Genomic DNA, 17,917 nt, shown 5'->3' on the forward strand with positions numbered 1-17,917 from the left:
ATCAGGCTTGCCTAAATGGTCCACACAGAGGGCTTTAGAGATGGGCAGAGTCTTACTTCAGCTGCATGTTGGTTTAGGATTAAATAAGAATTAGCAAAATGAGATTTCTGCTTTCATAGAACTTCCAAACCAGAGTGAAGTTTGAAGTTTATGGAACAGAATGCATGCTGCTAACCTTTCTTCTCACAGGTAGTCTGGGGTCCTTTCTCTAGAAAGCAGAACCAATTAGATTGGTTGATGTTTATACAAAAGTTACACATCTGGTGCACCACAAAAAAGGGCTTTGGCTTTCATATGACTCATTAATTAATGACAAACAGGGCCTGTGCTGCATTCACAACTCACGGCTAAGGAGGACATGAAAGTCCATGGGTCATTAGCACTACTTTGAGCACGGTGAATCTATAAGCCTGGGCTGTTAATATGTGAATGCAGTCCAAAATGGAATCATGGAGATGCAAGTTTGTTTCAATCCACCTTTTTTCTGTATAGATTCAGGGCTCTGTTTTAATTAGCCCAAGACAAAAAATCACCTGATTTGAATAGCCCAGTCTAGCACAATCTCATCAGATCTCGTAAGCTGAGGGTGGCCCTGGTCAGTATGTGGATGGAAGACCTCCAAGGAATTCCAGGGTTGCTATGCAGAGGCAAGCAATGGCAAACCACCTCTGAATGTCTCTTGCCTTGAAAACCCTATGGGGTCTCCATAAGTTAGCTGCAACCTGATGGCCAAAAAAAGAGGTGAAAATCAAAAGCTTCCATCTCCATCCAATGAATCCCCTTTGTGCTCTTTCCTCTCTGCTTCCTGCTAGAGGATCAAGTCTAGAAATACTCACTGCCAGTTGTAACCTCTCACTGACTTATGACTTCGGAGATAATCCCCATTGTTTCTTAATCATCCCAACTCCAGTTAGAGAGCCAAGCCCTCTATGAAGCAGGTTAAAAAAGGCCTTGCTTTGTCTATGCAAGAAGCACCTGCTGCCCTGCCAAGGTATGGAAACTGGTTTCTGGCATCTCTAGATTTCTGAGCCATCAGTGATCAAGGGAGGAGGAGGGAGAGACACATTTAGGCTGCATGAAAGTAAACCCCATGGAATGTCATGGGATTTAATTCCGAATAGAGGATTGTTAATTTCATAGTCAGCAGAGGCTGTGCACTTCAGTAGGCAAGGTAGGCAATAGCAAGCCACCTCTCTGAAACATCCAAGCCTCACTAAGGGTTGCCCAAAGTCAGTCATGACTTCCAGGCACACACACACACAAATACCAAACAAATTAACACTAACCAGGGACAGGAGAATAATATAGAAGTTTAGCGGCACCATAAAGGCTAACAAAGGAACCCCAGCATAAGCTTTAATCAGTCAGACCTCACTTCCTCAGATACATATGACGTACACAGACATTTTACAGACACATCTATATATCTAATAGCAAAGGCATGCGGGTATCTAAGTCCCCAGGTGTGCACAAAAATCTAAAAAGTTGGGAAAATATAGGGGGGATATTTAAATCCCCCCAAAAGTAAAAGAGCATTTCCTGTGCATGCGCAGGGAACGCTCTTGGAATGCTGCAGTGGGCCGGCAGTTGGAAGCCGCTCAGGCCTCCCGCTGGAGCTGAGGCGGGGAGAGAGGAGGAGGAGATCAGCCACTGGAGGGGGGAAGGAGACTAGCAGAGGGTGAAGAAGGGGAGGAGAGATTGGCGTGGCATGGCGGCTGGAAGCCTCTCAGGCCGCGCCCTCGATGCCGGGGAGGGGGAGGGGGCAGGAGAAGGCTTGGCGGGCCAGTGGCTGTAAGCAGCCATAGGGGGAGGGAGAAAGTTTGGCAGGCTGAGCTCAGGTCTCAGGCCTCCCACCGCTGCTGATGCTGCTGCTGGGGGGGAAGGGGGAGAAAGTTCGGCAGGCCGAGTTCAGGCCTCTCACCGCCGGTGCTGGGGTGGGGAGGAGGGAGAAGGCTTGGAGAGAGGGCTTGGAGAGGCACGGGCCTCACTGTGGGTGCCGGGGACAGGGGGGGGCAGCAGAGAAGGCTCACCTGTGGCTGCTTCCTTCTCCTCCGGTGGAGCTTCTCCTCCCCCACCCCCACGAGAATCGCAGGTCCCCCTTCTTGTTTATAACCAAAAGTCACAGGGGAGGAGGAAGAGATGAAGTTGTAGCAAAGAGAGATTGTGATGGGATGTGGCTGTTATACCCAATGGGTTTGAGGTTCTGGCTTCTCATGGGGTGCAGTTATAGAAAGATCCAATCAGAGTATGAATGGATCCATTCATAATTGCAGGAAACAGCCAAATAAACATGAAGTCTAATCAAGGAAGGTACATTGTAGCACCTGACAAGAAAAAGCCGTGAAAAAGCCCCCCACCTAGAATTTCCCTGCATACTATTAGGTGAAGTAGTCCCCAATCCCCCCCCCCCCAAATGCTGTTCCTTTGGGACAGGGAACCCAAGGGATAGTCTGAAGAAATCAGGTTCCTCAGGAGGGAGGAGCTGATGCAAAATCAGCCCTCCCCTGGTGCCCATGGAAATTCTCAGCAGGACCCAAGCCACTATCCAGAGAGAAGGGTAGACTTTGCACAGAGAGTAGGAGGAAGAAAGCACAGGGCTCAGCAGCACATTCCAACCATGGCCAGGAGGTTGTGACTATCATGGCTGCAATTTGGCCTAAGACGGAATGTGCTGCTTGAAGAACTTTTCAGCTGCTCTCCTATTGCTGGCATGCCAGCAAGAAAAACAAACACAAAGGCAGTGATAAAGACCCTTGTGTCAGGTTTCTAAATCCTGTGGCAGTCATACAGGAAGGAAGATATACAACTTCACTGGCGGTCATACAGGAAGGAAGATATACAACTTCACGTCAGCCTTCCGGGCATATTACAGAGCACATATGATTCTGATCTAAGTCTGACTCTCAGCTTCTGCTTTGTTTTGCTTCTTCTAACCCCTGGGTGAGTTGTCTGCCCGAGAGAGAAATGTGAGAAATGTTTGTTTTGAAATACCTTACCTCAGGCAGCACCAAGAACTGCCCTGTTGCAGAGACCTTACCAGGAACAGCTGCCAACAGTAGCCCCTTGCAACATCTGGGAAATTACTGCTCGCACAGGAGCTGCTGGGCCACAACACACCATAGAAGCTTTCTTTTCTTTTTTTTTCTGTGCAGAAACAGAGCAGGCTGCCCGGAGACTTCACACTAGAGGGGGGGGGGGGTTTGGACTGAGCTCCATTTTTAACCAGTGCTGGACTAGCCCAGCCAGAGTACAGATCAAAGCTGCTCCTTGTTGGGATTGAGGGAGGGGGGCAGAGAAGAGGAGAAGAGTTACTGGTCATAAATATCCCAGAGAAGGGGAGGGGGTTGAAAAAGAGGTGTAGGAACTCTCAAGAGGGAAATGAAGTTTTCCGTCTGTCTACTGAAAAGTCATGAACTTTTAAATATTTTTAAAAGGATGTTTTGGAAGAGGTTCCGGAACTCTGTTCTGGCGCATTCCCCCAGGAAAAAAGCCCTGGCAAAAGCTATAAAACTGACCAATTGACTAGCACAGTGAGTTAATACACACAATTCAGAATCTTATATATAAAAAAAGCCTCAAGCTGTTGTGTTAGAAAACATATATAAAGATTCCAGACTTGCAGCTCGAGGAAGAGAAAGGGGGTATGCACAGGAAACATTTGGAAATGTTAGCACCTGAACAGTGACATGAAGTCAGACGCAATGAGAACGCTGGCCCGGATACACCTTTTGTTGCGCCAGCCCTATTGTGCATGTATGTAGCAACCACAGCTGTGTATGCACAGCACTGTGAGGCAATTGGTAGTCACAGTAATATGATGTCCCACAGGAAGGAAAGAACAATGGGGATTCCCTGTCCTTTCTCTCATCCTCAACAGCTGGACAGTATTCTCTCCAACTCTCAGACTGGGGCCCTGTGCAGTCAGATCAAGTGCAGAACCACACACATGGCAAGCGATTGCACGCACACTGTTCCTATGCATGTGCAGCAGCTTGCCAGCTCACTAGACTGGAACACATCTAAGCACAATTCTGATTATGGATTATAAACTTCAGTGCACCCTCATTTTTTTTTTACCAGCATCTGGATCACAACATTCATGCGAAGGTCCTTGCAAACCTACATTCAAGTCATGTTGCTTTTATTTATTTATCCACATGTAAATAAAGTACAAAAATACCTTCTACTACAGGGGTCCCCAAATTTTTCAAGCTTGTGGGCACCTTTGGAATTCTGACATGAGGTCGTGGGTGCAACCACAAAATGGCCACTATGCAGGGGTCGTTTCGTAGAAAAAGAGCTAGGGGAAGTCATTAGCATAACTCATTAGCATATGCCACACCCCCTGACATCAGGGGCCCGGCGGTGGACCTGCAAGGCCAGCGGGAGTGTGGGGAAGCCCCGCGAAGGCCCTCCCTGGCCCCAGGCAGGCAGGGATAGGGAGAGGCGGGGAGGAAGCAACTTACCCTCCCTCTTCTCCTGCCTCCTCCTGGCTGAATGAGGGCCGGAAGCGGGGCGGCCGGAAGCGTGGGGGCGGGGCTTCGTCATGTGCCCCGCCCCCCGTACCTCACCCGGGGGAACTGCGATCCCCCACAATCCCCCCCGAATCCACCTCTGCCACTATGGGAGGCTGAGCCACACACATACACACAGAGAGAGCGAAAGCCCAAGTGCAGGGGACAAAAGGACTCTTTTTTTAAAAAAATACACTGGGAAAAAGGAGTGTGATAGAGAATAAAAACAGCATTGCAGTGGCAGCTGCCACCCAAACAATGTTATTTTAATTGGTACGGTCCAACAGATTTCCAATGACCAATCAGAAGCCCTACTGGTCAGGAGCCGCACTAGGCCCCACCCACTTTCTTAAAACACTTAAAACCCTTGGGCTGCGTTCACATGGGCAATTTGATCCGTTCCCCTTGCTGTTCCCTTATGGATTTAAAGTGCACAATCAGACAGCGACATCTGTCTGTTGTGCCCCAGTCCTCTGAGTTCCCCTCCCCCCTCCCCTTGCCCCGTGTTTTTTGGATACCTGATAAAGTCCGGTCCCATTGGTCTGAGCCCGCTTCAAAAATTGATTTTTCTGTCATCTGGTCACTCTGTTGCACAGCCAAGCAGTCACGCAGGTCTCACTGAGCTCTTGCTTTCTGGCTGCCATCCCCCCCCCCTTAGTTAGCGAGGATCACATGACTGTATATATGCACCTCTTCTTTCAGCAGCTGATAGAATGTATAATCATAACCATCAAGTTACGTATCAGTAGCACACAGCCCATTAAGGGGAAAAGCCTTCATTCAGCTATTTGTAACTGGCAGGGCTATTTCTGGGCAGGAACGCACAGGAACGGAGTTCCGGCTGGCTTCAGAGTTAGCCATGCCCACTACAGCCAAAACCTCTGTGTGCATGGCTACAGAGTGAAGGCCTGGAGAGCGACCCCCCCCCCGGCGACTCTGAGGTGGGGAGGTCAGGGGGGGCCCTGGAAGGATCAGGGAGGCATTTAAACGCCTCCCATGCCTTCCCCAGCCTGTCCAAGGGCTGGCTTGCCCGCAGGACGCCCAGGCAAGCCAAGAGAAGGCATGGAGGGTGTGGCCTAATAGGCTAATGAGCTGCGCTGTTAGGGGTGTGACTTAATATGCCGATGAGTTTCTGCTGTTGGGTGTGGCCTATTATGCTAATGAGTTCCTGCTGGGCTTCTTCTACAAAAAAAGCCCCTGCTGGGCTTTTTCTGCAAAAAAAGCCCTGGTAACTGGACATAAGTGTGCCATCCTGTCACACCTACTCAAACCGGGGCGGAAATTCACCATACAGCACAAACTGTCAGGAAACCTAGATGGATGTATTGATGTGCTTGTATTGCAGCAGTCTCTTAATGGGCTGTGTGCTATTGGTATGTAACTTGATTGTTATTCTTATGATCATGCATTCTGTCAGCTACTGAAAGATGGGGGGGGTATGTTTTAAATAGTAGTGGACCTCAGCAGTGTTCCCTCTAAGCTGAGTTAGTGTGAGCTAGCTCACAGATTTTTAGACTCCAGCTCAACACATTTTTGTCTTAGCTCAGGAATGATGGCTCCAGAGCAAACTAATTTATGCATTAGCCAAATCGCTTGTTCACAAAGTAGAATTTTTGCTCACAAGACTCCACAGCTTAGAGGGAGCATTGGACCTCAGCACAGATTACGGTGGGTTGCTGTACCATCTTAAGAATTTCACGTGACAAGGTGCAAGTGCAAAGACCCACAGGAGAGTGCTTTGTCTCCGTCACCGTCACATTGAATAATCAAGCTTTTGGCAAAAACAGTGAGATGACAGAGCTTTACTTAGCAAAACATACAGTGTGCAGTAAATGTTGTTTTACTTATTTATTGAATTTGTATAGTGTTTATTCCCCATAAAAGAAACAAATATATTTCTCTAGTATTCTGTTGCCAAAAAGAGATATAAAGCTGTAAAACATAATACTGCCAAATAAAGCCATGCTGCCACCTAGTGGTATACATTTTGTCTACATACCTAAATCTCCAGGAAGAGAAGTCTGCAGGGCTTCCTCCATTGGAGATTCACAGGACACCAGAACCATTAGAAAGTCTTTGGAACATTACAGAAATCTAACACTCAGCCTCCCTTCTCAGAGAGTGAATACAAACACTGAGGAGAAATTTTTCAAGCCACCCTCAGATGGGATCCTTGGAGAGGTCTAGTTATATCTTTTGCCAGTTAACTTTAAAGAATGACTGACTGTTTCCAGTGAAGTCAAATGTATGTCACCTTTTTTTAAAAAAAGTCTACTGTTTAAAAGTGCAGAACTTCAGTAATTTCTGCACAAACAACTTTTGTATTGGCTTATTAACCAGACAGAGAGAGCAGAGAGAACTTTTTCTCCCTCTACCAGAATACTAGAACTCAAGGGTATCTAGTGAAGCTGATGGTAGTTTCAGGACAGCCAAAAGGAAATACCTCTGTACACAACAAGTGATTAAAATGTGGAATTTGCTGACAGATGTAGTGATGGCCACAGGTATGGACGGCTTTAAAAGGGGGATTAGACAGACTCATGGAGGTCTATCAGTGGTTGCTTGTCATGGTGACTAAAGGGAAGTCAATCTCTAATAGCAGTGTCAGAAGGCAACATCAGGGAAAACCTCAGCCTCTGTGCCCTTTCACAGAACCTAGTCAGCCAGTGTGTGAGGCAGGATGCTGGACTAGATGGACCACTGGTTTTATTCAGCAGAACTCTCATTATGTTCGTTTTAAAAAATAATAATAATAATAATGAAGTAAGTGAGCAGGGCACGTAACTTAATCCTTTTACCACTTTTATTTGCAATTACTTGCTATCAATATCTGTATAGAGTTCTTTTGTTCCTCTTGGTTTTGTTCCAGTACATTTCCAGTTCATGTGGTAGTTGCGGGGGGGGGGGGATTAAAAAAAAGGAAACAGACAGGGCACAGAAAAATGAGATGTTGTTACAGATAACCAAATGTGGGATTTTGTAGAGAACAAACATTTATGATTAGCATCCAGAAGGCAACCCTCTTGAGGCATGAGTTGGGCCTTGGGACAACCAGTACTCAAAAGGTTCTTGTACTTCACTCCATTGTATGGCCCTAACAGACGGCAGCCCAACAGGCTGCATAAAGATGAAGGACCTACTTTGCATGCTTGGAAGGAGGGGGACTTGTTTGGGGCGATTCCCGCTCATACGGGTATTTGGTGATGGGTGGAGCTTGGTGCTTATTAGTGCATCACTCCCCCTCATCGGGGCAGTTCGTTTGCAATCGGTCCAACCACCCTCCCTAGACAATTTGGGCTTCGGCTGGTCACCAACTTGGGGCCGGGTAGGAATTTTTTGCCCCCCTTTCAGATTGGCTGGGAAAGGGGTTTTTTGCCTACCTCACACTGTCTTTGAGGCAGAGGGATTGGCTCTAGGCCATGCAGTTAAATAGGGTTTGCGGAAATCTGGCCTTTTTCTGTTATGAGGGGGAACACCAGTTGACAGACACACACACCCTTGTTTGGGGGGTTGGCACACCTAGCACAAACCATTCCTGGGTATGGGCCTCGGATGGGGACTGTGGGTGGCTTGTTATACACCTCATGCTGGGTCTCCCCTCGTGCTCCATGGCTAGAGGTGGTCGGCTCATGGCGGGGTGTTAGCATGTCTGCTGTCTGGCAGAGGCCGTGTTGTGGTTGACTTGTGCCAGGGGCTCAGTGGTTCACCCCATTTAAGGTTGAAAAAGGGATCAGGGGATTTCTTGGCTGGACCTGTGTTGCAGCCCTTGCCAGTTATAGTTTATTCTTGTTGAATGAATAGTTAAAGAAAGCTGCCCTTAGTTTATACCATTTATCTATGTCAGTCTCTTTCTTCTGACTAAGCATGCAAATGTTGGCCACATAAAAACATCAAGGGAGTGATCTGAAGTATTTGGTCAGAAGTAAGGAATGTTTTATTCAATGGGGTTTCTCCCAGGAAAGTGTTCCTAGGACTGCAGCCAAAATGCCTTTGCTCCTCTTGCTTATGTTGGCTTCCATCTCCCAAACCACTATGTCTTCCATGGGTAGCACTGTAGCTCACACTCACATGGTCATCATTCCACTGATAAAACACCTGTCTGGGGAATAAAGGCAGTGGCTACACAGTACACATTTGCCTGCTCCCCTCCTGCTTTCTCAAAACAGCTGCCTAAAAGTACCTTTTTTTGAACTTTGCTTCTCTCCATTCTTGGTGCACCATATGTAATATCAATATTTACCTTCTGATGTGGGTTGTGATCAGTTCTAAGGTCAACTGAGGTCTCCTGCTGGTGTAAATAGCATATGAGATTAGGAAACCGCATGTACAACATCTGTCCCTTTTATATATCCCCATTAGAACTATCCTTTCTCTGCACCCTGGAAGAAGAAACTGACTTTCAGAATGGCAGTATTTAATTTATTTTGTATTTATGAGGGGACAAAGAATGTAATAAGTCCATAGAGGTAGAGCAGTGTTGCATAAAAACACCGAGGGAACAAATAATTCACTGTAGTATTTGGCAGGAGCTAGTCTGGTTTCCAATGCCAACATAAGGCAGGACTTTTAGATGCAAGCAATTGATCTCATGCAATTATGCTGGTCTGTAAATAAACAATTTTTCAGATGGGGAGGGCGGTCTTGTCAAGTGACATGCATGTTGAGGATCAGGTTACCTTGAGTCCCTTTAATCATAGTAAGTGAGTAGGTTAAAAAAAAAAGAACTTCAATATGTATTATCTTGTATTAAAACAGATAACTTCATACTTGTCCAAAATGGAGAATCATTCCACCACTACAATGCCACTTACTTCGGATCTACCTAACAAGAAACAGACTGTGTGTATTTTTGGAACAGGAGATTTTGGAAGATCTCTAGGACATAAGATGATACAGTGTGGCTATACTATAGTATATGGAAGCCGAAATCCTAAGAATTCCAAACTGATTCCTCAAGGAGCCACAGTGTTACCCCACGCAGAAGCAGCAGAGACCTCTGACATCATCATCATAGCAATCCCCAGAATACATTATGCCACTTTGGAAAGGCTGAAGGAAACTCTCGATGGGAAAGTGCTGGTGGACGTTAGCAACAACCTCAAAATAAACCAGTATCCTGAGAGCAATGCTGAATATCTTGCCCAGCTGTTCCCAGAGAGTAAAGTGGTAAAAGCATTTAACACAGTGTCAGCATGGGCTCTACAGTCAGGAGCACTGGATGCAAGCAGACAGGTAAGAATATCTCTGGAACAAAAGGTGAAACCCCCCCCATCAGGGTTCCTCTGAGCCACTGCCTCCCAGAGGAGTAAGCAGTGCTCAAACTTATGTGTCCTTGAGGTTAAATGCACACAAGAAAACCAAAGCCTTTAGAAAAATACACACAGGTTTATTGAGCAAATAAACGTTAAAACACTGCAAAACAACACAGTTTCTTGAATTAATGAGCTAAGAATACAACAAAAGTTGACTTTCTCTTTCTGACAGTACCTGGCATTTAACTGGTGCACCATTCAAAAGCTTATTCCTCTGTCCCATGGGATCAAAAGTTAGTGTAGTATCACCCTTATCTAAAGTCCAATTATAGTTTCTTGCTCTCTGGCATCAGGTGGTCTTCAGAATCCATCAGAGCACTCATTCACTGGAGCCCTCCAAGAGATGACGCAACTTGCACCTGGCTCCCCCTTCCCATCTAGTTACTGAATTGAGCACAGGTTTTTCACTTACCCAATTACCACATTCTGATATCAGGCCTTAAAAGCGATACAGATAGTATCTATGAGAGAGGCTAATTAGAAACACCTGCATGATGAAGCAGACCCACTGTTATTCGTCTTAACCCTTGGTAAAACTGGGGTGCTTTGCCTCACACACACATATGTAAAGGGAAGCCACAGAAGGTAAGGTTGAAAGATTCCATTCAATGTTCAGATTTCCAATTAATCAGATGTGATAAAAGGAGCTTTGACTCTTGAGAGCTTATGCTCTGGAAATTTTGTCCGTCTTGGTGCTACTCGACTCAAATCTTGCTCTTCTGCAGACCTACAGAGCTACCCAACTGAAACTATGTTCCTGCATTGTATCACTTAGACTTCTGGTCTAATTATCTATAGAAAGTCTAAAGGCACAACTGTCTTTGTTTTATCTTCTGTTCCAAAAAACCAACAATAAAGGGAAACCATTTCATCATCACCAGATTCTTGTTCAAGTCAGATCCACTATTACAATAAAGATGCAACATATTCCTTTTGTCATCGTTGTTTGTTTTTGCTGCAGGTGTTTGTCTGTGGCAATGACAGCAAAGCAAAAGAAAAGGTGATTGATATTGTTCGAAGCCTTGGCCTCACTCCGCTGGACAAAGGATCGCTCTTAGCAGCCAAAGAAATTGAAGATTACCCTCTGCAACTCTTTCCTATGTGGAAGTACTCCATTTATCTGTCCCTGGGCCTCACTGCATTTCTTTTCATCTACTGTCTAATCCGTGATGTAGTCTACCGTTACATTACAGAAAACAAAGACATTTCCTTTTTTATAGCTATTACTATTCCAAATCGAATCTGTCCCATTGTGGCACTCATCCTTCTTGGTTTGGTTTACTTGCCTGGGATCTTTGCAGCTATTCTTCAATTATACAGAGGGACAAAATACAGGCGCTTCCCAGACTGGCTGGACAAGTGGATGCTCTGCAGAAAACAGCTGGGCCTGGTTGCCTTGGCTTTTGCTTTCCTACATGTTCTGTTTACACTCGTCATTCCTATACGTTATTATGTAAGATGGAGATCCGACAGTTATCTTCTCCAACAGGTAAGTTGACATTGTGCTGTTTCTTGTCCTATTTCACCACCAGCCTTGAGAGGTGGAGCAACTTTGTAGAATCATAGGCTGCTTTGTGGCCCTCTGATGTCGGTGAGAATATACTCCACTTTATGCAGATAGTGTTCCCTCCACTGTCACCTCACTTACACAGAGACATCTGAGGGGTAGGGGAATGATGAGGAAGGCCACTTCATGTGGGAGTGATGTGGCAATCACCTAGACCTCAAGGCCCTGGCACATTTCTGCTTACATCCTCACTGATGCAGTGGGACCATTCCGATCTTTTTGGACTCCTTTTACAGACTGTGATCACAGTAAAGACTAGGGATGGGCATGAACTGGTTCACAAACTTAAAGTCGTGATGAACTGGGTTCAGTTCATGGTTTACAAACTGAGGTTTGTGCCATTCCACCTCCATGAACCTCCCTGGTGGTTTTGGGAAGTTCATGTGGTTCATGTTGGCAGACATGCTGGTGTCAGTGGCAGGGCTAGGAGAAGGCATTTAAGGAGACTGTGGTCTCTTTAAATGACTTCTCCAAGCTGCACCACCACTGTGGTGCAACTCAAAAGTGAACTCAGAAGACATTTAAATGCCTTCTGAGTTCACTCACTTAGTCATGCAACTGTGGTGTTGCAACTCGCAAATAAGCTCAGACTTGCGAGTCACATGGTGGCGGTGGCACAGCTTGCAGAAGCCATTTAAAGGGAACTCATTAAATGGCTTTTGCAAGATGCATTGCATCATGAACCACAAACTGGTTCATTAAACGGAAACATTTGTGGATGTTTGTGGTTTGAGAGACCCCACTAACCATGAACAGTCACGAATCTCAATTTTTTCAGTTCATGCCCATCCCTAGTAAAGACTTCAAAAAGTATTCATTTATTTACAAAATGTTTTTCTCACAGTGAACAATTTAAGACATGCATTATAAAATCACATTTTAAAACCATTAAAATCAACTCCCCTCACACACTTTATTAAAACAATTAAAGACACTTAAAATACATTCAAAACATAAAGACAGCAACTGAAGCATTGGTTAGGAAGAAGGAATCATTTAGGGAATGCCAAACAAAACAAAAAAACATTTCACCCATTGAAGAAAGATAGCAACAGATGGGGGACAGATGGATTTCCCTGGGGATAGAGTTCCAGAATTTTTGTACCATGACTGAGAAAGCCTTCTTCCGGGTTGCCACCTTCCTAATCTCAGAATTTAGCAGCACCCAAAACAGGGCTTCCAAAGATTACCATAGTGGTCAGGAAGGTCCATATGGGAGTAGGCAGTTCTTCAGGTATATTAGTTCCAAACCATGTAGGACTTTGAAGGTCAAAACCAGCACCTTGAATTGTGCTGAGAAACAAATCAGGAGCCTTTGTAGATTGGCCCAACACTGGAATGATATGGTCCCGATTGTTAGTAGCCAGACCCCCTCCTGCAGACAGGCAGTCTGAATCCAGGTGCCCCTCTTTAATTATCACCCTGTTCAGCCTGACCTAGCAATTGAACCAAAATGGAGCACACAAAAAAATGGACACTGGCCAGAGACAAGCCTGGGAAACTATTTTTGGGTAGGTGACTCAGAGTAACTGACTTGCTAATAGCTTTTCTCCCCACCCTAAAAGAGATAATGGGTTTCACAGGAAAGACAATATTCTGTCCTGGTGCAACATCATCACACCTGATCATGCTTCCCCTTGCCCATTCCCCTTAATTAACAAGCTATTCATATAACTTGATAGCTTCTCTCATTCTGTATTCAAGGGTCATCAGAAAGCACCCACATCTTAGTTTACATCCGGCAGTTTCATCAAGCAGACATTAACACCACTTATGCAAATTGTCACAAGTTTCCCTACGTCTTTAGCCACCCTGGGAAATCTAATCAAGGTATTGTTTAGGGACACACAAGTCAGACCGCCTTAGGGTCAATTTTACCTGTACCTGGACACACTCTGCCCAGTGCAGTGTGTGGATGTTCTCAGTGCAAAACAGTGTACCCCTACTCTCTGTGGGCTTCTTCTGTCTCTCTGGGAAATGCTGGCTGTTTCCCTCACTACCTTATATGGACCTTGATCTTCAGGACATGGTAATTATTGCCCTCCCCAAATCTTTCCCCACTACTTACTTTTATTTTTCCCTCTTTGATAGTTTGTGTGCTTCCCCCATGTGCTTTATATGTATATTTGCTCTTTATTCTTTTATAATAAAACCCATTTTCTGTTGTACTTTAGTCTGGTTTATTTGAGAGTTCTCAGGGAAACATCCCCATAAACATTGGTGGAGATCCCCTACTTATCCCCTCTCACTTTTCTCCAATTACGCTAATTTTCCCAATTAATATCAGTGACATAACATTATGACCCACTCCAGTCAACATTCTTGCTGCAGCACTCAGTACCAGCTGAAGTTTCCACATTCTTCTCAAGGGCAGCTCCTCACAGAGCACATTTCAGTAATCTAGTCTAGATGTAACCAGGGCATGCATCACAGTGGCCAGATCTCTTCTGCCCAGGAAAGGCTGCAACTGGATAACCAGTCAAAGTTGGTAAAAGGTACGCCTGGCCACAAATGCCACCTGCTTATCCAGCAGTAGGCCTGGGTCCAGGAGCACCCCCAGACTATGGACCTGCTCCTTCAAGGGGAGTGCAACCCCATCCAGAATAGGTGATAAATTCCCAGTTCAGACCTCCCCCCCCCCACCGGTAACACTTCCATCTTGCCTGGATTCTGTCTTGGTGGGATTGAATGAGTCCACAAGAAAGAAAACTCAATGAATTCAGTTCATATATTTTCCATTCCTCCAAAGAACTCAGGGCAACACACATGGTGCTCCTCTCTTTTATTTTATCTTCGCAACTACCCTTCAGAGTAGATTATTTGCATCACTGCTGTGGACTGCTTCTCACCTATGTCATTTTGTCCATTGTCCATCATCATAGGCTCTGAGACATCCCAAGTGTTGTGTGCTGGATGCCTTTGGTGGACCAGAACAATGACATTTTGAGGGGCTCCTACCACAGCCAATTTCTGTTATCTCATCCAGCCTTCCCTTACTTCACTGTATACTGTCCTTGGTTGAGTGAAACCAATGTAGGCAAACCTTCATCTTCAGTTGCCATAGAAGGGAACTCTTTCTTTCCCAGCCTTTCACCCTAATTAACCAAATATTAAAAAACCAGAAAGATTTTCTCTGTTTAACTGAATATTAATTAACGGAATATTTAAGTAACTGAGTATTAGAATCATAGAATCACAGAGTTGGAAGGGACCATACTGGCCATCTAGTCTAACCCCCTGCTCAATGCAGGATTAGCCTAGAGCATCCTTGTCAAGTGCTTGTCCAGCTGCTTCTTAAAGACAGCCAGGGAGGGGGAGCTCACCATCTCCCTAGGCCACTGGTTCCACTGTTGCACAACTCTTACTGTAAAAATGTTTTTGCCAATATCCAGCTGGTACCTTCCCGCCCTTAATTTAAACCCATTATTTCAAGTTCTATCCTCTGCTGCCATCAGGAATAGCTTCTGGCCCTCCTTTAAGTGACAACCCTTCAAATACCTAAAGAGGGAAATCATGTCCCACCTCATCCTCCTCTTCTCCAGACTAAACATTTCCAGGCCCCTTGGCCTTTCCACATAGGGCTTGGACTCCAGGCCCCTGATCATCCTCATCTCTCTTCTCTGCACATGATCCATTCTGTCCACATCCTTTTTTGAAGTAAGGCCTTGAGAACTGCACACAATACTCCACGTGCGGCCTGACCAATGCAGTGTACAGCGGGACTATGACATCTTGTGATTTGGATGTTATGCCTCTGTTGATACACCCCAAGATTGCACTAGCCTTTTTTTTTGTTGCTGCATCACCCTGGCTGCTCATATTTAACTTCCAGTCCCTTACCCCAAGATCTTGTTCACACTGCACTGTATCCCCCATCCCATATGTGTATTCCTCATTTTTATTATCCAGATGTAGAACTCAGCACTTATCCTTGTTAAATTGCACCTTGTTCACATCCACCTGCTTTTTCAGTGTGTCCAGATCTTCTTGAATTCTATCTCTATCTTCTGGTGTGTTCGCTGCTGCTCCCAATTTAATGTCATCTACAAATTTAATGAGTAGCCCCTCCACATCCTCATCCAGATCATTTATAAAAATACTGAAAATTACTTGGCCCAGAACCGAGCCCTGTGGCACCCCACAGGACACCTCCTTCCATTCAGATGAATTGCCAGTGACAACTGCTCTTTGGTCCTTTCTGTACTAGACCTTAAATCCTGGTTCAGCCCTGTCCCCGAACTTACATTCGACACTACCCTCGAGTTCACCCCTGTAATTATTTCAGAGTATTTTTTGTTTCCACATTACATTGAGGTCACCCCGGTTTTGCCCCACACTTGTCCCGGGATAAACGGATGCTGTTACAACCAGGGATAAATGCAAGGTATTGTGTTGCGAGTTGAACTCTGATAAAACCAGGGATGAGATCCAAGTGCGGAAAGGACCTTTGAGTGTAGTTCTCCAACCACTTCCCTATCCACTTAACTATCCTACAGTCCAGTAACAACCAGAAAGATTTTCACTGTACCCTAGTGGGTGCAATTTTTTTATCTGTTGCAAGGCAAAGATGACATAAGTTTACAAAACTCTCAAAACCATTTTTTTTACTCATTGTTGACAAACTACTAGAAGAGGAGATTGGATTTATACCCCGCCCTTCACTACCCAAAGGAGTCTCAGAGCAGCTTACAAACTCCTTCCCCTTCCCCTCCCCACAACGGACATTCTGTGAGGTAGGCAGGGCTGAGAGAGCTCTGACAGAAACTGCTCTTGAGAGAACAGCTCTGACAGAACTATGGCTTGCCCAAGGTCATCCAGCAAGTGCACGTGGAGGAGTGGGGAATCAAACCCGGTTCTCCCAGATTAGAGTCCGCGCACTTAACCACTACACCAAACTGTCTCTCTACTAAATATCTGTTTTAAATTTTTCTCACCTTAGGTATTTAAGAACAAAACAGATTCATTTAGAACTGATTATGCCTGGCTGAGTGACTCATATCTCGCTTTCGGTATCTTGGGCTTCTTCCTGTTTCTCCTGCTTGGGATCACATCCTTGCCCTCCGTCGCCAACAGTGTCAACTGGAGAGAGTTTCGGTTTGTCCAGGTGAGAACCTCTTGCCAGAACTACTCCTCCTCTTGTGTTCCTATCCAAACCTACTCAGAAGTGAGATCCACCAATTTCTGTGCAACTTCCACTCATCAAATAAATGTGCATAGGACTTCAGTTTCTTGAGGGACAGGTTCCTTTTCCTTTTGTTAATTTTATTTTGTGTGGTACTGAAGTGTGACCAGGGGTGGGCAGGTAGAATTGAGTCCAGTGGCACCTTAGAGACCAAGATTTACAAGGTATAAGCTTTTGAGAGTCAAATATCTCTTTGTCAGATATGAGTAGGTAAGGAGATCTCAGTGTCTTTATATCCCAGTCAGAAGGTGGGAGGGGTGTCGTACAAAAGGACCTTAGGATGCAAAGGTGCTATCCATATTGTAATCAGCTTGACTAGAGCAGAGTGGAAATGCTTGGGGAAAGAAAATTAGCATCTGTAGTGGAGGGAGGAGAAATGGAACTAACATGATCTTTAGTTTATCCATTTATCCATTTTTGAGATAATCACCAAAGAATTTTCTCTTGGTTCCTTCCTGTAGAACATCTGCTGTCTTATCTGTGGTTGCCCCTTTCATTTTTATTATTGCTTCTTGGACAGTGGACATCTTGTAAAGATCATTTGCTCAAGAAGGATTAATATATAGTTGATCCAAAGTTTGTGTTTGCAAAAGAGGCCACCTGCCTCATAGTGGAGTCTGGAGTAATAAGACTGCCAGCTCTGGGCTGGAGAATTTTCTGGAGATTTGGAAGTGGAGCTTTGGGAAGTATGGCTTTGGGGAGAGGAGGAGCCTCAGTGGGGTATAAATCCACCCACCAAAGCACCATCTGGGGGAATTGGTCTCTGTAGTCTGGAGATCAGTTGTAATTCTTGGAGATCACCAGGCTTCACTTAGGGGTTGGCAACCATACATAGTAGGGAACTAACCGTAAGTGCAATATGTGGCTGTTTTTTTTAATGGTTGCAGTTAGGGCCTTGATGCCCAAGTTGAGTAATCTCTCCCTTATATAAAAGAGTAGTGGGTGCCAAAATTCTAAAATGCGCCCCGTTAGTGTATGGGTGGAAAATATGCCACTCAGGAGAGCTGCCTCCAATGACTGGCTCCCTCAGCCAACCTGCCCTGCCATTGGCTGGGTGGCTGGGAGGGGAGGGAGCCAGTCATCGGAGCCAGCTCTTCTGAGCGGCCATCTTCCCCACATACGGTAAGGGACGCTTTCAGCCCAGCGGCGAACGGAGCCGATAGGCTCCGTCCGCCGGCTTCCCTACCTCCAGCCCCCATCCTGCCTGGCGAATGGGCCCTGCACGGCCCGTCCGCCGCCTCCCTCCCCTCCTGGAGGGGAGCCTCCGTCGCCGGTTCCCCCCACCCCCCCGCCCCCAGTCCAGGCCGGCGCCGGAGGCCTGGAGCCTCCGTCGCCGGTTTCC

At 45.7% G+C, this 17,917-nt stretch overlaps 1 protein-coding gene across 1 annotated transcript in view; it reads left to right on the forward strand.

Annotated features, from left to right (window-relative positions):
• LOC107122809 (metalloreductase STEAP4-like) overlaps positions 1–17,917 on the forward strand; it is a 30,604-nt gene that overhangs the window by 8,281 nt on the left and 4,406 nt on the right. The window contains exons 2-4 of the mRNA XM_015425951.1: positions 9,270–9,746; positions 10,788–11,315; positions 16,333–16,497. Of these exons, the coding sequence (XP_015281437.1) occupies positions 9,291–9,746; positions 10,788–11,315; positions 16,333–16,497 (1,149 nt within the window). The 5' untranslated portion in view covers positions 9,270–9,290. The remainder of the gene's footprint in view (positions 1–9,269; positions 9,747–10,787; positions 11,316–16,332; positions 16,498–17,917) is intronic.

This window comes from Gekko japonicus, unplaced genomic scaffold (assembly GCF_001447785.1).
Source record: "Gekko japonicus isolate JY-2015 unplaced genomic scaffold, Gekko_japonicus_V1.1 scaffold3414, whole genome shotgun sequence".
In the NCBI taxonomy this organism is placed as follows: Eukaryota; Metazoa; Chordata; class Lepidosauria; order Squamata; family Gekkonidae; genus Gekko; species Gekko japonicus.